Raw genomic sequence first — 24387 nt, 5'->3', positions numbered from 1 at the left:
CTTGAGCACCTTCGTCCCAGAATGTATCTTCAGACTTGAAAAACCCAATACTTTCTAGCTAGATAAATATAGTTTGGAAATCTTGTAATAAACACTACATATAGTTTTCAGGGCAAAGAAAAAAGGAGAATCTAAGGATGTGCCACAGCCATGGCTTAGAGGGTGGGGGGAACCAATACGAACCCCATCTGGTCCTAAAGAAGCAATACAAATACTCACATTCAAATAGTCATAGTGAACAGTGGTTCCAATTCGCTGTTTCTTCTTTGGAGGAAATTGATGTTTAGGGAACTTGAGAACCAGAGATTTTCTGCGAACTTCATGTGCACTGCAATCAATAACACTTTCATAGTGTGTGGTCCCTATTTCTAGTTGCCAGAAAAAAAGCAACTGCAATGAAAATGTCCAAAGTACCAGAGCAAAAGCCTGGGGTGGGGGGGGAAGCCAAACCAAAAGCTAGACATCTGTATTCTAAGGCTCAGATCAGCCAAGGCAAGCTGTAACTTCACCTCGCTTTTCTTTATGGAAGATAAGGGAACTAGGCTAAAGGAATTCCAGGAATCCTTCCAGCTCCAATGTTTTTAGGGTTAAAGTCTTAGGAAACTTAAGTTACTCAGAATGGAAACATGAATGGTATTAAAAGTGGTTTGAAAAGAAAAACAAGTTTGTTTTTCCCTCAGTCATTAAAAACCCACCTTCATGCCTTCCATTGTATGGGATCAAGATACTACATTCTCCTTTTCTAATGTGCTGCAAAACATGACTGTTACAGATACCAAAAACATAAATCAACAAGGATGGAAAAAAGATCCCAAAACTTAATAGAAACAGAAACAAATTGTATGGTGATAGATGGAAACAAGACTTATGGTGGTGGTCACGATATAAATATCAAGTTAAAATGTTGTACACCTGAAACATATGATGTCATATACCAATTTTACCTCAATAAATAAACAAATGACTATAACTATATCAAATTCATAAAGAAATTACACACGAAAAAGAATTCGAATATATTTTGAGTATCATACCCTGACTGCACAACTTCAGTGACATACAGTCCAAGGACAACAAATTACAGAAAACACCATAAATCTACTTCATATATTTGTTGATAGTAGAGGTATTAGTATTGTAATTCTCAAACTGTATTAAGAACAGAGAAAATGAATAAATAAGTTGATGTTGGGAATGACAGGAAGGATACAAATATGGAATGGGGGAAGATGAAGAAGAGTCTGAATTAGAGGTATCATAATGAAGTTGTGATTTACAGATATATGTACACTTCCTAGTTCTGTCTACTAAAAGCCTAGAAGCAATGATATCTTAGTGACAATGAGCATACCTAACATCTAGATCTTGGTTTTCTAAATACCATCCCTAATAAAAGGAACCACAGCTCGTTGGAAAACTGGCTGACTCTAGGTCTTGGACAGGGAAATTTCAAGGATAGCCTAGAACATCTTGTGTCAGAAAGAGAAGGACTTCCCAAAGATTTATAGGGTCATTTCAAAAGGACAAAGGATATAGCTGGAAGAGGTCAAGTTTAAGACAAAATGAACATCAAAATTAATAATGATGTTAATGAGTTACAAGACATTAAGCTTACAAAGGAAAGAATTTCAGAATCCATAGTAATACTCAAACAAAAGGGAGGGAAAACTCTTCTTTAGAGCATGCCAGTTAATGCGGGAAGAATGCTACATATAAAAACCACTGTTTTGCAACTCCTAACAAAACAATTGAGTTAAGCAATGATCATCAATACTAAACCTACTAAGAGAAAGATTGTTTGGGAACAGATTATTCACCCTCTTATTAATTATAAAGGTAAAACATATATTTATTACAGTGGGATATGCGGGATCACTTTAACAAGATCAAAAATCATGAGAAAACCTGACATAATGTGTTTCCTGATGTGGTGTAGTAAGTACATAATATTACCTGTGTACTAACCTTGCCAAAGACATGACATGAAAAACAAAACAGGTGCAGAGGACAGTTCTAGACTGAGAGACACTCAAAACGCTTAATGTTTGAACTGGGATTGGATCCTGCACAGAGGATATGCAATAGAGCATTGAGACAACCAGGGAACTCTGAATACTGAATATCAGATATGATTTAATCAGTGTTAATTTTCCTAGCTGTAATAACAGTATTATGGTATGTCCTTATTAGAAGATGTGTGTGAAAGAGTTCATGACTAAAATGTCATGATGCCAGCAACTTACTTCCAAATGGTTCAGGAAAAACACGGTTCAGATTTAAGATGAAGCAAATGTGACAAAAGTTTTAACAGTTGATGAGTTTAAAGGACTAGTATACTGTATTCTTCTTCCAACTTTCTGTAGGTTTCCAATTTCAAACTATAAAGTTAGGGGGAAAATCTTTTTTCATTAAAAACTTCTCCACTTGATTATCAATATCAAATTCTCTGAGGGCAAGAGACAGGTACATACAAGCATCGTTTATGTCTCCTTGATCTATTTGGATGGTTCACTATCAGAATACTGTGGTTAGGGACCTTAAGAATATTACCAGTGCTGGCAAGTAGAATAGGAAGAGCATCTATAATATGTCAGGCACTGTTCTACATGTTCTATATAGTCCATCTCAGTTTATCGTCATAGGTACCCTGGTATGGGTAGCTCTCTTTTGTAAATAAGGAAACTGAGACTCAGGAAAGTTCGGTAGCACATCCAATGGTAATTAGTGGAACTTGAGTGCTTCATGACAAAAGACTAATTTTCATTACTGGCAAAAATTACTGAGGAAAATCCATCAATGTTAACTGCAGAAAACACATCACATCCACCCCTGCCACCCATCAGTGTCGTCAGCCTCCAACAGATCTGCTTTCCCTTACCTCTCAATTAGCTGTTTCCCCAAAACAATCTTGGTCCCTTCAACCTTGATAAGTTCTTCATTATCACTATGAATGACTGTCTTTTCCAACTCCTTCTCCTGCTCCTTAGTCATGGCAACAGGGTTGGAAAGTGGGGCATTTGTTTGATAATAGAGGGGGCAGAATTTGTTTGTCCTCCTGTGCCCAATGGCACCACAAGCCCCACATTTCTGCTGCAAAAAGAAAAGTATCAACATAACAGGAGTAAGTAGGCTGCATGCTAGTGTTAAAAAATATATGCAAGCCAGGAGAGAAACAAAGGCAGGTTCAGAACTTTTTTCTAATAGAATTGTTATAGGCCTTTCAACCAGAAACCACTAGACAAAAGTGCATGTATGGAACTGATACATTAAAAATAAAATGAAATACAGAGACCGATGATTTCTTTAAAAATCAAGTGAGGAAGAAAAGGGAGAGGAATTTACTCACTGTTAAATTGTAAACATTGATAATGTCAAACATGCAGGAGAAAGGCTGTTGGAAGTTCAAGGCTGGCCCAAGGCTGCATTCAGCCGCATAGGCAGCTAGCATGGGTATATTCTCAGCCAAAAGGAAAAGGCTCAATAATACCAAGTCTCCATCTCAGTTTTGAAACTGACCTCAGTTTCATCTATAAAATGCAGTCGGTACTCAGTGTAGCACAGAGAAGACAAGCAGTGACTCTGTGGCATCTTAATACATTGATGGACAGTGACTGCAATGGGGTATGGGGAAACTCAATATGGGCAAATGTAGTAACCAGATTGTTTTTCAAGTGAAACCTTCAGATATCAATAATACCATAAGAAAAACTGAGGTCAGTACTATGTCACATTTATATCATGTCACCTACAAGAAAGAAACACTAAAATACTAATGACCTCAGTACACATAACAGCAGTTTATGTCTGTCAAGAATTTAACAGTTTATAAAGTGCTTCTCATATATTAGGTCACTTAATACAACAACACTGTGGGACAGGTGTCATTTCATAGAAAATAGGCTTGAGGAGGTTAAGGTCACAGAGCTATCAAATGGTAAAACCAGAACCTGAGTCCAGATCTTGTTTCCAATTCCATGGCTCTTTCCATTGTACCATATTTGCCTCATTTTATGAGTCATATTATAGCTACATTGTACAGTACCATCTGGGTTATGCAAAGCAACCCATATTGTGTTTTTTTCTGTTGCTTCTGTTAATTTGTAAAATTCAAAAATAAGATACATGTGTGTGTAAATATGTATCTAAGTACATGAACATGCATGTAAAAAACCAAACCTATCTCAACTCCTAGAAAATTCTTCCAACAGACGAAGTATAAAATTACCCCCAAGGGCACCAAATTGGTGGTATCAGTATAAGTCACACCAGTACTGTTAACACCCAAGCAGCCACATCATTTGAAACTAGCTTTGCATGACACTGCCCTCATTCCCAGTAAGGGAGGATACCAAAAGCTAAAGGGAAAGGTTGCTTTCTTCTTTTTGATCATGCCACATCATACTTACTTTTAGGCCAGGACGCTCCTTCATTTTTTGGGGATTCTCAGGAGGGCCCTTCAGCTTCTCATTTTCCTGGTTCCTCTTAAACCGCCTCAGCTGATCTTGAATCCTGCGCCATTCTTTTCTCATCTCTTCTCGATGCTGCTCATCAAAAAGGGCAAATTTTTGACTAACAACAAAGAGAAAAATATCACAGAACCATGAGCACTTTAACTAACAAGACTGTTCTATTAGCTGAACATCTCAAAACTAAATTAATCCATCCAGAGGGAAAAACAAGGGAGTACCTGGCATCCCCATCTCCCTTAATCATCAGCCTTGCACGGGCACAGAGGCCTCTGAGAAGTTGTGAGTAAACCCTAATATTTTTAACAACCAAACAACTAAAATGCAAAGGACCCAGGGGGAACTGAAAGCATGCCTTTTTGGTGGCATATTTGAAGTTCTCCCTGTGATCTTTGGCTTCAAACCCAAAGATGTAAATGAAGACAAGACTGCTCCCAGTTAACAGATTTCTAGGGAAAATGGTACAGAAAACAGTTTCTAGAACTGAAGCACCCACCCTTACCCCAATTCCCCAGCATTCTTCTCATTCTCCTTACCACACCACACTGGTTAATTAAACTCACATGAATTCCTCATCTTTTGTGTTCCGTATACGCACATAGTCATCGATGACAGCTGGCTTTCTCACTATCTCACAGCGAACATACTCTTTCCCTTCTTCTTCTTGAAATGTGCGATAAATCTTAAGACAACGGCCAGTGGCAGAAGAGTACAGGCTAGTCACAAAAGCTGTGTCATTGTCTCTGTGACTGTTTCCTGCTGCTGCTGCAAGGCAGAAATAGATTTCGACAAACGACCCCTATGACTCAAAGAGCCATTTTCTTGGGATTGGGTAGAGACAGTGAAGCTCTACATGCCACAAAACCATGGCTCTACAGAAAGAACCAAAGTCACCACCAGCCCCCCAAATACATTGATTTGTCTTTTCATGATTTCACTTTACTACCGTCAATGTTCCTGTTTTTATAAGTACAAAATCTGAAAAGTTCTCCAAAAACTACATGTTGTTATAGGTGACAGAGCAGCAAGAGGTATATTCTCATTCCTCTGAATAGCACAAGAGAAAAGTCAAAGCAGGAAACAGCTGATGATCATCGTAAGAAAAGTACCCAGATTCAATGAAATCCCTATCAAAATACTGACAGCATTTTTCAATGAACTAGACCAAATAGTTCTAAAATTTATATGGAACCACAAAAGAAACCGAATATCCAAAGTAATCCTTAGAAGGAAGAATAAAGCAGGGGGGATTATGCTCCCCAACTTCAAGCTCTACTACAAAGCCAAAGTCATCAAGACAATCTGCTACTGGCATAAGAACAGAGCCATAGATCAATAGACTAGAACAGAGAGCCCAGATATAAACCCACACATACATGGCCAATTAATATGTGATAAAGGAGCCATGGGCATACAATAGGGAAATGACAGCCCCTTCAACGGGTGTTGGCAAAACTGGACAGACATACGTAAAAGAAAGAAACTGGATTACTTTCTAACTCCATACACAAAAGTAAACCTGAATGGATCAAAGACCTGAATGAAGTCATGAAACCATAAAACTTAGATAAAAACATAAGCAAAACTCTCTTGAATATAAACATTAGTAACTTGTTTATGAACACATCTCCTCAGGCAAGGGAAACAAAAGCAAAAAAGAACAAGCAGGAGTACTTCAAACTAAAAAGCTTCTGTACAGCAAAGGACACCATCAGTAGAACAAAAAGGCATCCTACAGTATGGGAGAATGTATTCATAAATGATTTATGAGACAAGGAGTTATCGTCCAAAATAAATAAAGAACCCACATGCCTTAACACACAAAAAGCAACTAACCCGATTAAAAGATGGGCATAAGATCTGAACTGACACTTCTCAAAAGAAGAACTTCAGGAAGGAGGATTAAAGATGGCAGCGTGAGAGGTGAGACAGAGGTTTCCTCCTAAAGCCACATATAATAAATTCAAGAAATCCTGAAAGACCAATAGGAAACAGGACTACACCAGACTACATACAACTGGAGAAAAGAGCAGACCACCCGGAACAGGATAATGTACCAAAACTGTGGCCCAGTGGGAACAAGGCCCTTACAACACCCCTCCTCACCAGCAGGAGGTACAGAAATGGAGCAGAGAGGGAATGGAGGCCTGGGACTGCTGAATACCTAACTCGGGAGATCTGCTCTGTGAGCACAAACCTACCGTTTATGGTGTTTTCAGGGTACTCCCACAATTAGGAGATTGGAAAGCTAAGACAGGCAGAACTCCTGGAGAGACTGAGATTCCAGCAGCTTGTGGAAAGCAGGGATCCTTACCCAGCTGCTTGGTGACAAAAGAAAGGTGGGCAGTCTGAGAAGCTTCCTAACAAGTAAACCCTTGGCAAGACGGCTGCTAAAGGGACAAGGATTGCACAGAGCTTACTGCTCAGGAGAAAGGAAAGTAGACAAAATTGTCCAGATACACTCTGCCCAGCAGGTTAGGAGGTTTCACAGTCTTTAGGTGCTCCAGCTTCCTGGCTGCCTACGCACCACCAAGGACCCCCTCGGTGATACACACCCAAGTGTGCCTTTCTCCCAGCCAGCCCCACCTGACTTGCAAACTGGCAAACCCAACTCTGGCATTAGGCCAGACAGAGGGAGATCCATTTACATCAACTACAGACGCAAAGCATAGACACTTTCACCTGTGTGTTCGGTCCACTGGTTCAGGCAGTGGAGACAGGCATAGCAGCTGGGAAGCAGGGCACAGCTCTTTCCTCCCCCCAGGCACCAATATCATTCCCCTGTAACCCATGATATTGCTTCAGGGGCTGAGCAGCTCCAGACACTAGAGCTTCTGGGCACTAGAGAGCGCCATATACAAACATGAAACGTGAAAGGAACCTGGTTCCAAGTAAAATTATAAAGCCAACACCTGAGAAAGATTTAAATGACACAGACCTCATGAATCTTCCTGAAACAGAGAGCAAAATAAAAATCATTAACATGCTCATGGAGGTACAGAAAAATATTCAAGATCTCAAGAATGAATTCTGGTGGGAGATGCAATTGTTGATGACCACAGTGGAAGCTGTTAAAAGCAGTTTAGATACAATGGAGGAGAAGATAAATGAAACAGAAACTAGAAAAGAGGAATACAAAGAAACTGAGGCACAGAGAGAATAAAGGATCCCTAAGAATGAAAGAATATAGAGACAACTGTGTGACCAATCCAAATGGAAAAATATTTGCCTTATAGGAATACCAGAAGAAGAGAGAGAAAAAGGGATAGAAACTGTCTTGAGGAGGTAATTGCTGGAAACTTCCCCAATCTGGGTAAGGACATAGTCTCTCAGGCCATGGAGGTGCACGTATCACCCAGCACAAGGGACCCAAGGAAGACAACACCAAGACATATAGTAATTAAAATGGCAAAGATAGAGGTAAGGACAGACTGTTAAAAGCAGCCAGACAGAGAAATAAGATCACATACAAAGGAAGGCCCATCAAGTTATCATCATAGTTCTCAGCAGAAACCTTACAGGCCAGAAGGGAGTGGCATGATGTATTTAATGCAATGAAGCAGAATGGCCTCAAACCAAGAATACTTTATCCAGCAAGATTATCGTTTAAATTTGAAGGAGGGATTAAACAATTTGCATAAAAGTAAATGCTGAGAGAATTTACCTCCCACAAACAATCTCTACAATGTATTTTGGAGGGACTGCTACAGATGGCAGTATTCCTAAGGTTTAATAGTTGTTACCAGAGGTAATAAAACCACAGTAAAGAAAGTAGAACAGTTATTTACTAAACAAATGCAAAATTAACTGCACTACATCCAAAGTCATTCAATGGATAGTCAAAGAGTACCGAATATGATAACTAATATATAAAGAATGGAGGAGGAAGACAAAGGAGGAGGAAAAAAGAGAACTTTTAGATTGTGTTTGTAATCGCATATTAAGTGAGTTAAGACTCTTAGATAGTAAGGAAGTTATCCTTGAACCTTTGGTAACCATGAATCTAAAGCCTGCAATAGCAATAAGCACATACCTATCGATAATCGCCCTAAATGTAAAAGGACTGAATGCACCAATCAAAGGACACAGAATCACAGAATGGATTAAAAACAAGACCCATCTACATGCTGCACAAAAGAGGCTCACTTTAAAGCCAACGATATACACAGACTAAAAGTGAAGGGTGGAAAAAGATATTTCATGCAACTAATAGGGAGAAAAAAGCAGGAGATGCAGTACTTGTATGAGACAAAATAGACTTCAAAACAAAGAAACTCACAAGAGAAAAAGAAGGGCATTACATAATGATAAAGGGGTCAATCCAACAAGAAGATAAAGGCATTAAAAATATCTATGCACTGAACACAGGGGCACATACATATGTGAAGCAAATACTAACAGAATTAAAGAGGGAAATAGAATGCAATGCATTCATTCTAGGACACTTACAGCACTCCACTCACTCTGAAGAGAGATGAACCAGGAAGAAAATAAGTAAGGAGAGAGAGGCGCTGAACAACACATTAGAACAGATGGACCTAACAGACATCGACAGAACTCTACTCCCAAAAGCAGGAGAATACACATTTGTATCAAGTGCACATGGAACATTTTGCAGAACAGACCACATACTAGGCTACAAAAGAAGCCTCGGTATATTCAAAAAGACTGAAATTGTACAAACCAGTTTCTCAGACCACAAAGGTATAAAACTAGAAATAAATTGTACAAAGAAAACAAAAAGATTCACAATCACAAGGAGGCTTAACAACATGCTTTTAAATAATCAATGAATCAATGAGCAAATTAAAACAGAGATCCAGCAATAATATATGAAGACAAATGACAACAGCACAAAGCCCGAACTTCTGTGGGACGCAGAAAACCTAAGAGGAAACTATATAGCAATCCAGTCCCATTTAAGGAAGGAAGAACAACCCCAAAAGAATAGTCTTAAGTCACAATTATTGAAAGTGGAAAAGGAAGAACAAATGAAGCCCAAAGTCAGCAGAAGGAGGGACATAATAAAGATAAGAGAAAAAATAAAATTGAGAAGAATTAAACAATAGAAAAGACTCAATGAAAACAAGAGCTGGTTCTGTGAGAAAGTGAACAGAATGGATAAACCCCCAGCCAGACTAACTAAGAGAAAAAGAGATACTGCACACATCAACAGAATCAGAAATGAGAAAGAAAAAATCACAATGGACCCCACAGAAATGCAAAGAATCATGAGAGAATACTATGAAAATCTACATGCTAACAAGCTGGAAAAACTAGAAGACATGGACAACTTCCTAGAAAAATACAATCTTCCAAGGTTAACCAAGGAAGAAACAGAAAATCTAAACAGACTGATTACCAGCAACAACATTGAATCAGTCATCAAAAAACTACCCAAGAACAAAACTCCTGAGCCAGATGTATTCACTGTTGAATTAGACATATAGAGAAGATATAATACCCATTCTCCTTAAAGTTTTCCTAAAAACAGGAGAGGAGGGAATACTTCCAAACATTCTATGAAGCCAGCATTACTCTAACACTAAAACCAGGCAAACACCCCACAAAAAAAGAACGCTACAAACCAATATCTCTGATGAACATAGATGCAAAAATTCTCAACAAAATATTAGCAAACCGAATTCAAAAATACATCACAAACATCATACAAGTGGTGTTTATCTCTGGGAAGCAAGTATAGTACAACATTCAAAAATCCATCAACATCATCCACCACATCAACAAAAAGGACAAAAACCACATGATCATCTCCATAGATGCTGAAAAAGCATTCGACAAAATTCAACGTCCATTCATGATAAAAGATCTCCAAAATATGGGTATAGAGGGAAAGTACCTCAACATAATAAAGGTCATATATGACAAACACACAGACAACATCATACTTAAAACACTGAGAAGCTGAAAGCTTTTCCTCTGAGATGGGGAACAAGACATGATGCCCACTCTCCCCACTGTTATTCGACAGAGTATGGGAGGTCCAAGCCATGGTAATCAGACAAAACAAAGAAATACAAGGCATTCAGACTGGCAAAGAAGAAGTCAAACTGTCACTATTTGCAGATGACATGTTATTGTACATAAAAAAACCCTAAAGATTCCATTCCAAAACTACTAGAACAAATACCTGAATTTAGCAAAGCTGCAGGATACAAAATTAATAAACAGAAATCGGTTGCTTTCCTACATGCTAATGATGAACTAGCAGAAAGAGAAATCAGGAAAACCTTTCCACTCACAATTGCATCAAAAAAGAATAAAATTCCTAGGAATAAACCTAAACAAAGAAGTGAAAGACCTATACCCTGAAAACTACAAGACACTTTTAAGAGAAATTAAAGAGAACACTAACAAATGGAAACTCATCCCATGCCCTTGGCTAGGAATTAATATTGTTAAATTGGACATCCTGCCTAAAGTAATCTACAGATTCAATGCAATCCCTATCAAAGTACCAACAGCATTCTTCAATGAACTGGAACAAATAGTTTTAAAATTCATATGGAGAACGAGGGGCGGAAGATGGCGGCGTGAGTAGAGCAGCGGAAATCTCCTCCCAAAACAACATATATCTATGAAAATATAACAAAGACAACCCTTCCTAGAATAAAGACCAGAGGACACAGGACAATATCCAGACCACATCCGCACCTGAGAGAACCCAGCGCCTCGCGAAGGGGGTAAGATACAAGCCCCGGACCCGCGGGAGCCGAGCGCCCCTCCCCCCAGCTCCCGGAGGGAGAAGAGCAGGCAGAGCGGGAGGGAGAAGAGCAGGCAGAGCGGGAGGGAGACGGAGCCCAGGGCTGCCGAACACCCAGCCCCAGCCATCCGGGCCAGAGTGCAGGGCGCTCAATACTAGGAAAACAGGGCAGCAAGAACAGTGGGCGGGCACTGGAGGCCGGGCGACAGAGGACATAAGAAAAGCGCGCACCAATTTTTTTTTTTTTTTGCTTTTTTGCTGTTTTGTTTTGGCGAGCGCTTTTTGGAAGTCTTAAAGGGATAGGGACCCCAATACTAGGAAAACAGGGCAGCAAGAACAGTGAGCAGGCACTGGAGGCGGGCCACAGAGGACATAAGAAAAGCGCGCGACAATTTTTTTTTGCTTTTTTGCTGTTTTGTTTTGGCGAGCACTTTTTGGAAGTCTTAAAGGGATAGGGACCCCAATACTAGGGAAACAGGGCAGAAAGACTGACCGGTGAGCAGAGGCCTGAGGCTGGCACCGGAGAATAAAGAAAAACGAACGACCACCTTTTTTTTTTAATTAAAAAAATTTTTTTTTTGTTTTTAATTAAAAAAATTTTTTTTTCTTTTTTTTTGGTGGGCGTTGTTTTGGTTTGGCGGGTGCTTTTTGGAAGTCTTAAAGGGGCACGGCGGGACACTTAGTCCAGAGGTAGGGAATCCGGGATCTCTGGGCACCCTAACCCCTGGGCTGCAGGGAGCAGGGAGGCCCCTTACGGAGATAAATAGCCTCCCAGCAGCTCCTGCTCCAACGCGACTCCACCATCTTGGAGTAGCTGCCCGAGCCAGGCCACGCACACAGCAACAGCGGAGATTAACTCCATAGCAGCCGGGCAGGAAGCAGAAGCCCTGTCTGTGCGCAGCTGCGCAGAACAAGCCACTAGAGGCCGCTGTTCTCCCAGGAGAGGAGGGCCACAAACCAACAAGAAAGGAAGTCCTTCCAGCCGTCACTCGTCCCAGTTCTGCAGCCTATTCCTATCACCATGAAAAGGCAAAGCTACAGGCAGACAAAGATCACAGAGACAACACCAGAGAAGGAGACAGACCTAACCAGTCTTCCTGACAAAGAATTCAAAATAAGATTCATAAACATGCTGACAGAGATGCAGAGAAACACGCAAGAGAAATGGGATGAAGTCCGGAAGGAGATCAAAGATGCCAGAAAGGAGATCGCAGAAATGAAACAAACTCTGGAAGGGTTTATAAGCAAAAAGGATAGAATGCAAGAGGCCATTGATGGAATTGAAATCAGAGAACAAGAACGCATAGAAGCTGACATAGAGAGAGACAAAAGGATCTCCAGGAATGAAACAATATTAAGAGAACTGTGTGACCAATGCAAAAGGAACAATATCCGTATTATAGGGGTCCCAGAAGAAGAAGAGAGAGGCAAAGAGATGGAAAGTATCTTAGAAGAAATAATTGCTGAAAACTTACCCACACTGGGGGAGGAAGTAATCGAACAGACCACGGAAATACACAGAACCCCCAAGAGAAAGGATCCATGGAGGACAACACCAAGACACATAATAATTAAAATGGCAAAGAACAAGGACAAGGAAAGAGTGTTAAAGGCAGCTAGAGAGAAAAAGGTCACCTATAAAGGGAAATCCATCAGGCTAACGTCAGATTTCTCAACAGAAACCCTACAGGCCAGAAGAGAATGGCATGATATATTTAATACAATGAAACAGAAGGGCCTTGAACCAAGGATACTGTATCCAGCACGACTATCATTCAAATATGACGGTGGGATTAAACAATTCCCAGACAAACAAAAGCTGAGGGAATTTGCTTTCCACAAACCACCTCTACAGAACATCTTACAGGGACTGCTCTAGATGGGAGCACTCCTAGAAAGAGCACAGCACAAAACACCCAACATATGAAGAATCGAGGAGGAGGAACAAGAAGGGAGAGAAGAAAAGAATCTCCAGACAGTGTATATAACAGCTCAATAAGCGAGCTAAATTAGGCAGTAAGATACTAAAGAGGCTAACCTTGAACCTTTGGTAACCACGAACTTAAGGCCTGCAATGGCAATAAGTACATATCTTTCAATAATCACCCTAAATGTTAATGGACTGAATGCACCAATCAAAAGACACAGAGTAACAGAATGGATAAAAAAGCAAGACCCATCTATATGCTGCTTACAAGAAACTCACCTCAAACCCAAAGACATGTACAGACTAAAAGTAAAGGGATGGAAAAACATATTTCAAGCAAACAACAGTGAGAAGAAAGCAGGGGTTGCAGTACTAATATCAGACAAAATAGACTTCAAAACAAAGAAAGTAACAAGAGATAAAGAAGGACACTACATAATGATAAAGGGCTCAGTCAAACAAGAGCATATAACCATTCTAAATACATATGCACCCAACACAGGAGCACCAGCATATGTGAAACAAATACTAACAGAACTAAAGGGGGATATAGACTGCAATGCATTCATTCTAGGAGACTTCAACACACCACTCACCCCAAAGGATAGATCCACTGGGCAGAAAATAAGTAAGTACATGGAAGCACTGAACAACACAGTAGAGCAGATGGACCTAATAGACATCTATAGAACTCTACATCCAAAAGCAGCGGGATATACATTCTTCTCAAGTGCACATGGAACATTCTCCAGAATAGACCACATACTAGGCCACAAAAAGAGCCTCAGAAAATTCCAAAAGATTGAAATCCTACCAACCAACTTTTCAGACCACAAAGGCATAAAACTAGAAATAAACTGTACAAAGAAAGCAAAGAGGCTCACAAACACATGGAGGCTTAACAACACGCTCCTAAATAATCAATGGATCAATGACAAAATCAAAATGGAGATCCAGCAATATATGGAAACAAATGATAACAACAACACTAAGCCCCAACTTCTGTGGGACACAGCAAAAGCGGTCTTAAGAGGAAAGTATATAGCAATCCAAGCATATTTAAAAAAGGAAGAGCAATCCCAAATGAATGGTCTAATGTCACAATTATCGAAATTGGAAAAAGAAGAACAGATGAGGCCTAAGGTCAGCAGAAGGAGGGACATAATAAAGATCAGAGAAGAAATAAATAAAATTGAGAAGAATAAAACAATAGCAAAAATCAAGGAAACCAAGAGCTGGTTCTTTGAGAAAATTAACAAAATAGATAAGCCTCTAGACAGACTTATTAAGAAGAAAAGAGAGTCAACACAAATCAACAGTATCAGAAACGAGAAAGGAGAAATCACGACGGACCCCACGGAAATGCAAAGAATTATTGGAGAATACTATGAAAACCTATATGCTAACAAGCTGGGAAACCTAGGAGAAATGGACAACTTCCTAGAAAAATAAAACCTTCCAAGATTGACCCAGGAAGAAACAGAAAATCTAAACAGACCAATTACCAGCAACGAAATTGAAGCAGTAATCAAAAAACTACCAAAGAACAAAACCCCCGGGCCAGATGGATTTACCTCGGAATTTTATCAGACATACAAGGAAGATATAATACCCAATCTCCTTAAAGTTTTCCAAAAAATAGAGGAGGAGGGGATACTCCCAAACTCATTCTATGAAGCTAACATCACCCTAATACCAAAACCAGGCAAAGAAACCACCAAAAAAGAAAAATACAGACCAATATCCCTGATGAATGTAGATGCAAAAATACTCAATAAAATATTAGCAAACCGAATTCAAAAATACATCAAAAGGATCATACACCATGAACAGGTGGGATTAATCCCAGGGATGCAAGGATGGTACAACATTCGAAAGTCCATCAACATCATCCACCACATCAACAAAAAGAAAGACAAAAACCACATGATCATCTCCATAGATGCTGAGAAAGCATTTGACAAAATTCAACATCCATTCATGTTAAAAACTCTCAGAAAAATTGGAAAAGAGGGCAAGTACCTCAACATAATAAAGGCCATCTATGATAAACCCACAGCCAACATTATATTGAACAGCGAGAAGCTGAAAGCATGTCCTCTGAGATCGGGAAGTAGACAGGGATGCACACTCTCTCCACTGTTATTTAACATAGTACTGGAGGTCCTAGCCATGGCAATCAGACAAAACAAAGAAATACAAGGAATCCAGATTGGTAAAGAAGAAGTTAAACTGTCACTATTTGCAGATGACATGATACTGTACATAAAAAACCCTAAAGACTCCACCCCAAAAATAATAGAACTGATATCGGAATACAGCAAAGTTGCAGGATACAAAATCAACACACAGAAATCTGTGGCTTTCCTATATACTAACAATGAACCAACAGAAAGAGAAATCAGGAAAACAACTCCATTCACAATTGCATCAAAAAGAATAAAATACCTAGGAAGAAACCTGACCAAAGAAGTGAAAGACTTATACTCTGAAAACTACAAGTCACTCTTAAGAGAAATTGAAGGGGACACTAACAGATGGAAACTCATCCCATGCTCGTGGCTAGGAAGAATTAATATCGTTAAAATGGCCATCCTGCCCAAAGCAATATACAGATTTGATGCAATCCCTATGAAACTACCAGCAACATTCTTCAATGAACTGGAACAAATAATTCAAAAATTCATATGGAAACACCAAAGACCCCGAATAGCAAAAGCAATACTGAGAAAGAAGAATAAAGTAGGGGGGATCTCACTCCCCAACTTCAAGCTCTACTGTAAAGCCATAGTAATCAAGACAATTTGGTACTGGCACAAGAACAGAGCCACACACCAATGGAACAGACTAGAGAATCCAGACATTAACCCAGACATATAGGGTCAATTAATATTTGATAAAGGAGCCATGGACATACAATGGCGAAATGACAGTCTCTTCAACAGGTGGTGCTGGCAAAACTGGACAGCTACATGTAGGAGAATGAAACTGGACCATTGTCTAACCCCATATACAAAAGTAAACTCAAAATGGATCAAACACCTGAATGTAAGCCATGAAACCATTAAACTCTTGGAAGAAAACATAGGCGAAAACCTCTTAGACATAAACATGAGTTACCTCTTCTTGAACATATCTCCCCGGGCAAGGAAAACAACAGCAAAAATGAGTAAGTGGGAATATATTAAGCTGAAAAGCTTCTGTAAAGCAAAAGACACCATCAATAGAACAAGAAGGATCCGTACAGTATGGGAGAATATATTTGAAAATGACACATCCGATAAAGGCTTGACGTCCAGAATATATAAGGAGCTCTCACGCCTCAACAAACAAAAAACAAATAACCCAATTAAAAAATGGGCAGAGGAACTGAACAGACAGTTCTCCAAAAAAGAAATACAGATGGCCAACAGACACACGAAAAGATGCTCCACATCGCTAATTATCAGAGAAATGCAAATTAGAACTACAATGAGGTATCACCTCACACCAGTAAGGATGGCTGCCATCCAAAAGACAAACAACAACAAATGTTGGCGAGGCTGTGGAGAAAGGGGAACCCTCCTACACTGCTGGTGGGAATGTAAGTTAGTTCAACCATTGTGGAAAGCAGTATGGAGGTACATCAAAATGCTCAAAACAGACTTACCATTTGACCCAGGAATTCCACTCCTAGGAATTTACCCTAAGAACGCAGCAATCAAGTTTGAGAAAGACAGATGCACCCCTATGTTTATTGCAGCACTATTTACAATAGCCAAGAATTGGAAGCAACCTAAATGTCCATCAATAGATGAATGGATAAAGAAGATGTGGTACATATACAGAATGGAATACTACTCAGCCATAAGAAAAGGGCAAATCCAATCATTTGCAGCAACATGGATGGAGCTGGAGGGTATTATGCTCAGTGGAACAAGCCAAGCGGAGAAAGACAAATACCAAATGATTTCACTTATCTGTGGAATATAAGAACAAAGGAAAAACTGAAGGAACAAAACAGCACCAGAATCATAGAACTCAACAATGGACTAACAGGTACCAAAGGGAAAGGGACTGGGGAGGATGGGTGTGTAGGGAGGGAAAAGGGGGGGAGAAGTAGGGGGGTATTAAGATTAACATGCATGGGGGGGTAGGAGAAAAGGGAGGGCTGTACAACACAGAGAAGGCAAGTAGTGATTCTACAACATTTTGCTATGCTGATGGACAGTGACTGTAAAGGGCTTTATAGGGGGGACCTGGTATAGGGGAGAGCCTAGTAAACATAATATTCGTCATGTAAGTGTAGATTAGTGATACCAAAAACAAAGCAAAAAAAAAAAAAAACGGCAGTTCCTGTGTGGTAACCTCCAACGAGTTCTACACAAGCGTATAAAGGGCATATAAAAGTGTAGGCATAGGGTCTGTTTGTGTTTATACAGAGGATTAAAGCCTAATTGCGCTACCCCGAAAATGAACTAAGATATGATATGAAAAAGAACTGACAACATCTGCACTCTCTGGAAGACTCATGCCAGAAGATGATCATCAAAAAACCCGAACAAAGATCCACGCACTGCTACAGCTGTAGATGCACTCATCCCACCAGTTCCTGGACTTGCCATGGGAATGAGGAAGGAGATATCTAAGCTGGCCTGTGCATACAGTAAAACAACAAATTTGACTGGATCTATACTGTTGGAACTCAACCAAGAATTTGGAGAAGTGCAAATTGTAGCACTCCAAAGCCTTACAACTACAGACTATTTACTGTTAAAAGAACATATGGCATGTGAACAGTCCCCAGGAATGGGTTGTTTTAATTGGTCTGATTTCTCTCAGACTGTTCAAGTTCAGTTGGACAATATCCACCATATCATAGATAAGTTTTCACAAATGCCTAAGATGCCTTAATGGTTTTCTTGGTTTCACTGGAGATGGCTGGTAATTACAGATATGCTTTGGTTATGTAACTATAATCCTATTATGTTAATGTGTGTGCACAATTTAAGTAGTAGCTTAAAACCTATATAGGCTGAAGTTACTCTACAAGAAGATATGTCAAAGAAATAATCAATCTTCCCATGTTTTCTTCTGCCTGCTACTTCTATAGCTTTTCTTCTTCCTTCCTAATTACAACCCTTAAATCGAATTCGTGCCTCATATCAAATTTACCGAGTATCATAACTCCTCCAAGTGGTAAAGATACCTCAAGACAAATGCTGGGCATAGAAGCCACAGGGCATAAATATGCAAAGAAGTAAAAAGCTAACCTTTTCAAACAATAAGGCTTCCCTCTCACTTACCAACTTCACATTTCCCTGTATGGCCCCGGAAGATGACTGGTTAGCCAGAGACGGGTAAGATTCCTCAAGGGAGGAACAACCTAAGACAGGCACAGTCGCAGGGGGGCCATCAGGTGAGAAATTGGGGATCAGCAGAAGTGATGCTTAGAACCTCACCCACCCTGTTCTGAGAGAAATCTTCTGCGTATGTGGATGTTTTATTGCCCTTGTCTAGCTTGGATTAACACATAGTCTACAGGCACACACCTGATCATCTACATTTGCTCTCTTACAACACTAAACTATGTTTTCTACCTTTATCTTGTATCTACCTACCACTTCAGCATTTTATTAAAAAAAATAATAAAGACAGAAATGTGGTATCCACATATAAATCAAGTATAAAAACCAAATGAGTATTCATATTTGAACTATTTATAGTTCATAATGCATGAACAAAACCGAAAGTTTCTGTTATGACTGCCCTTGTACTGTTCACTATGTAACTTATTCATTATGTAAGAATTTGTTCTACATGTAAGAACTTGTTTGTTATGCCTCAGAAAATTGTAGACTGACGAAAATTAGGCTTGGGGTGGATTAATGACTGTGCATTGAGCACTGACTCCCCTATACAGAATTTTATTGTCGTTAACAACCATTTGATCAATAAATATGAGAGATGCCCTCACAAAAAAAAAAAAAAAAAAAAAAAAAAAAGGATAGACTTCCAATGGTAAAATAAATAAGTAACCGGGATGTAATGTATAGCATAAGGAATATAGTCAAGATATTGTAACAGCTTGGTGGGGAGATAGCTGGAACCTAGAATTATGTATATAAATGTTCTACCACTGTGTTGTACACTTGAAACTAATGTAATGTAATACTGTGCGTCAACTACTCTTCAATAAAAAATAATTATTAAAAAAAAAATGCACACACTCACTTATACAGGTGTGCAGACATGTACCAATCTATGTGAATTCTCACACGACCTAATATCTAGAACTAAAAGGGGAAATGTTCATATTAAAATAATGGAAGATACTGGAAAATTGAACGTCCAATTAATATTCCAGGAGAATTCATTGCACAGCTGTCCAAGCACATTCACATGCCTTGTTGCCACCAGCGACAGGCTGCTGAGGCCCACCACCTCAGTGTTTATTCAAAATAGCCCGTGTATTCTATTTCTCCTAAGTGAAACTACTCCCAAAACCTCATTCTGGTTTATTGATGCTTCATCATTCACCACCAGCTTGTTTATAAAATGGTCTTTTCAGTTGATACTTGCATGTAATTTTCATTTGGTCAGGACACATGTATATGTGTTGCTTACCCCAAATATTTCAAGCATTCTCAAAGGCAAAGGCATATTCTAATGTAGTCTGTTGAAACCCCTCCCAAGGCATTTAGCAGAGACCACTTATATTAAGGATTACCCAATATATTCATTAATAAAACATATCATTAATTACATAAAATTTACTCTGGATAATTATATGTGGCAAGCAAACTATTCAATTAGAATTTATGAGCCTATATTCCTCCCAAGCCGACTCCTACTGCTCCCACAGCATGTCTTGCCCTCTCACCTTCATGTTTTCACCTTTAATTCAACTCAGTGGAACAATCATTTATTTAAAGGCTGGTATGTGCCAGGATGTGATAGGTACTAAGGATATAAATATTTAATAAATTACCTTGTCTTCAAAAAAAAAAAAAATTCATATGGAACCACAAAAGACCCAGTATAGCCAAAGCAATGCTGAGAAGGAAGAATAAAGCAGGGGGGATCTCGCTTTCCAACTTCAAGCTCTACCAGAAAGCCACAGTAATTAAGACAATTTGTTCCTGGTACAAGAACAGACCCACAATCCAATGGAACAGAATACAGAGTCCAGGTATCAACCCAAAAATATATGGACAATTAATATACGATAAAGTAGCCATGGACATACAATGGGGAAATGACAGCCTCTTCAACAGCTGGTGTTGGCAAAACTGGACAGTTACATGTAAGAGAATGAAACTGGATCACTGTCTAACCCCATAAACAAAAGTAAATTCACAATGGATCAAAGACCTGAATGTAAGTCATGAGGCCATAAAACTCTTAGAAAATAACATAGGCAAAAATCTCCTTGACATAAACATGAGTGACCTTCATGGACATATCTCCCAGGCAAGGGAAACAAAAGCAAAAATGAACAAGTGGGACTATATCAAGCTGAAAAGCTTCTGTATAGCAAAGGAAATCACCAATAGAACAAAAAGGCATCATACAGTATGGGAGAATATATTCATAAACTTCAGATCCGATAAAGGGTTGACATCCAAAATATATAAAGAGCTCATGCACCTCTACAAACAAACAGCTAATAATCCAATTAAAAAATGGGCAGAGGAACCTAACAGTCAGTTCTCCAAAGAAGAATTTCAGATGGCCAATGGACACATGAAAAGATGCTCCACATCCCTAGTCATCAGAGAAATACAAATTAAAGCCACAATGAGGTATCACCTCACACCAGTAAGGATGGCCAGCATCCAAAAGACTAAGAACAAATGCTGGTCGAGATGAGTTGAAAGGGGAACCCTCCTACACTGCTGGTGGGAATGTAAATTACATCAACCATTGTGGAAAGCAGTATGGAGGTTCCTCAAAAAACTCAAAATAGAAATACCATTTGACCCAAGAATTCCACTACTAGGAATTTACCTTAAGAATGACGCAGCTCAATTTGAAAAAGACAGATGCATCTCTATGTTTATTGCAGTACTATTTACAATAGCCAAGAAATGGAAGCAACTTAAGTGTCCATTGGTAGATGAATGGATGAACAAGATGTGGTACATATACACAATGGAATATTATTCAGCCATAAGAAAACAAATCTATCATTTGCAAAAACATGGATGGAGCTAGAGAGTATTATGCTCAGTGAAATAAGCCAGGCAGAGAAAGACAAGTATCAGATGATTTCACTCATCTGTGGAGTATAAGAACAAAGAAAAAATCTGAAGGAGCAAAACAGCAGCAGACTCACAGAAACCAAGAACAGACTAACAGTTCCCAAACAGAAAGGGACTGGGGAGGATGGGTGGGAAGGGAGGGATAACGGGTGGGGAAAAGAAAGGGGGCATTATGATTAGCATGTATAATGTGGGAGGGCAGAAATGGGGAGGGCTGTACAACACAGAGAAGACAAGTAGTGATTCTACAGCATCTTACTATGCTGATGGACAGTGTCTGTAACGGCGTATGTGGGGGTGCTTGGGGATGGGAGGAGTCTAGTAAACATAAAGTTCCTCATGTAATTGTAGATTAATGGTACCAAAATAAAAAATAAAAAAGGCCTTTGCTCCCTGATGTTTATCACAGCACAATATAACATACAATAGCCAACCTATGGAAGCAACCTAAGTGCTCATCAGTAGATAAATGGATAAAGAAGGTGTGGTACATATACACAATGGAATATTGTTTAGCCATAAGAAGAAAACAAATCCTACCATTTGCATCATGGACCTATAGGGTATGTGCTCAGTGATATAAGCCAGCTGAAGACAAGTACCAAATGATTTCATTCATCTGTGGAATATAACAACAAAGCAAAAAGGAGGAAAACAGCAATGGACCAACAGTTACAAGGGACTGGGGAGTGTCGGTGTGAAGGGAGTGCAAGGGGATTAAGGGGCATTATGACTAGTGCACCGAATGTAGTGGGGGGCATGGGGAAGGAAGTATATTGCACAGAGATGGCAAGTAATTACTATATAGCATCTTACTATGCTGATGGACAGAGACTGTAATGGGACATGTGGTGGGGACTTAATGGGGGGAATGTACTAGCCACAATTGTTGCTCATGTGAAACCTGAGCATAAGATTGTATATCAAGGATACCTTAATAAAAAAAAAAGTACCCACGCACCACAGAAACAAGTCCAGAGTATCCTTCTCAAACTTTAATTATGAATGAGTAGGAATCACCTGAGGATCTTGTTAAAATACAGAATCTAATCAGTAGGTTTGTGGTGAGCCCTGAGATTTCTGCATTACTAACAAGCTCCCATGTGATGTAGATACAGCTGATCCAGGACCACACTGGTGAAGAGGCTTTATTACATCTTTATAATGTAGTCAAAACAACAAAATTACACAAAGCTTTAACAAAGAGGAGAAAACAAAGGAAAAGACTACTATGAGTAAGAAGTTACGTAAACCTTCATCTTCAGCCTTTGTTCTCTCTCTGTATCTACAGCCAACTCTTCAGTTGCCTGCTTGCCATTTACACTAGGTAGTGGCATGGGGACCTCAAACTCCACACTTCCCCATGTTAAACCTGCTTCTTTCTTTGAAATTTGCTACTTTAATCAATGGTACCACCATCTTCCTAGCAAGCCCAGAGAGAAATTTTAAAGTCAGCTTGTATTTTTCCTCTTTTCATTTCCGAAGTCCATATATATCGCACACCACTTCAGGCCACTATCACCCTTCACCCTCAACTTCTGCCATTTTTGGCTGGAGGATTTTTAGCTCTTTTTAGGGGCTCAGACTCCTCTGAAAATCTTCTGAAAGCCATGGATTATCTCAGAAAAGGCACATTTGCACAGAATTTGACATACTGATTGCAGAGGGTTCAAGAACCAACCCCCAAATTCATTCAGATTCTGTATTAAAAACTCTTACCCTCTATGAAGAATGCCCAGAAAGCTCACTTGATGGACACCACTGAGAGCCCTGGCTTGGCCAGGCCTGATGCAGAGACAGCAGCGGACTGACAGTATCTCTTCCATCTATGCCCCACAACCTAGAGTCCAGTTTGCAGTCATCTTTCTTACCTCATCTACAGGTCATCTTTCTACACTCATCCCTACATCTGCTGCCTCCAGCATTGCCTCAGTGATTAGTTTGCAGTTATTTATACTTTTTAATCTTTCTCTTCTGTCTGTGAAGCCACTACCTCACCCAATAACATCTTCTGTAGTTCCTTTCGCTCCTGCTCCTCCCGTTCACGTAGTAGCTGAGAACTGGTTTTCTTATTCTGCAACATGTTCTCGATGTTCTTTCCCATTTCTTCAAAGTCACTGTCTTCAGCTGAGCTGCTATCTGTGTCAGCTGATAAGATTTCAGTTGATGACAAAACCCTAAAAAGAGAAAAAAAAACAATCTTAAATTAAGAGGAAATACAAGTTTACAAAGAGCTGAAGAAGCAGTTTGAGGCCACAGTAGGAAATTGGGAAGTCAGCCTTAAAAACAACACTCAAAATCCACTAAGACATGGGGCCCTTAATGGAAAAGCTTTACAAGTTTTCCTAGACATGTAGAGAACAAGGCAAGTTTAAAATATAAAATAGCAAAACTCTTTTAGAATTCCTGGAGAGACCCTGAGAAACACATCAATATATTATTGGTTATTCTGAATTAGGGCATTAACATCCTCTCAACAGTAAGCCTTCAGAGAACATACAACTTCCTGTCCCCTATCACCACTGTAATGGCTGTTAGGCCCAAGTAGGCCATAAAAGTTGCCATGGAACCCAGAGCTCAAACCTAGCACCACTTGCCATTCAAAAACTTTTGCCAAGTTGCTTTGAATAAAGTAGGTACTCTAGCTGTATATGAACAGATGCATTCCTGAAATCTCCAGATACCTTACTACCTAGTTATATTATTAGGTGTGACTAAAACATAATTAGGTTTCCCCATTATAAAATAGTGTCTTGGCCGCCCCATTTTCCAGATTGGATTTTCTGCAGCAGTAAAACACACTTGTTCTGTAGGTCAAAGATGCGCTGACATTCCTCTTTGTAATGCTCTTGATGCTCAGCCACAGAAAACCTTGATCCACGAGCAAATTTACTCATGGGTCCCTCTCCAGAGTGGGCCTGTTCTGTTAACACTGTGCGTACAGCATCAATCACTTCCCAGCAGGAAAACTTTTTAATCTACAAGAGAGAGACACACACACCAATTATTCAGGGATTTCAAAGAGCA

The 24387-nt window shown here is 39.5% G+C and overlaps 1 protein-coding gene across 1 annotated transcript in view; it reads right to left on the bottom strand.

Annotated features, from left to right (window-relative positions):
• The window catches only part of LOC130682205 (transcription initiation factor TFIID subunit 1-like), a 144453-nt gene that overhangs the window by 38125 nt on the left and 81941 nt on the right, over window positions 1-24387 (bottom strand). Inside the window, exons 20-26 of the mRNA XM_057496335.1 lie at window positions 24163-24338; window positions 23359-23537; window positions 12107-12118; window positions 5030-5231; window positions 4407-4569; window positions 2879-3090; window positions 220-328 (exon numbers count right to left, since the gene is read on the bottom strand). Coding sequence (XP_057352318.1) covers window positions 220-328; window positions 2879-3090; window positions 4407-4569; window positions 5030-5231; window positions 12107-12118; window positions 23359-23537; window positions 24163-24338 — 1053 coding nt within the window. The remainder of the gene's footprint in view (window positions 1-219; window positions 329-2878; window positions 3091-4406; window positions 4570-5029; window positions 5232-12106; window positions 12119-23358; window positions 23538-24162; window positions 24339-24387) is intronic.

This window comes from Manis pentadactyla, chromosome Y, assembly GCF_030020395.1.
Source record: "Manis pentadactyla isolate mManPen7 chromosome Y, mManPen7.hap1, whole genome shotgun sequence".
In the NCBI taxonomy this organism is placed as follows: Eukaryota; Metazoa; Chordata; class Mammalia; order Pholidota; family Manidae; genus Manis; species Manis pentadactyla.
This window is presented reverse-complemented; position numbering and strand designations above follow the sequence as displayed.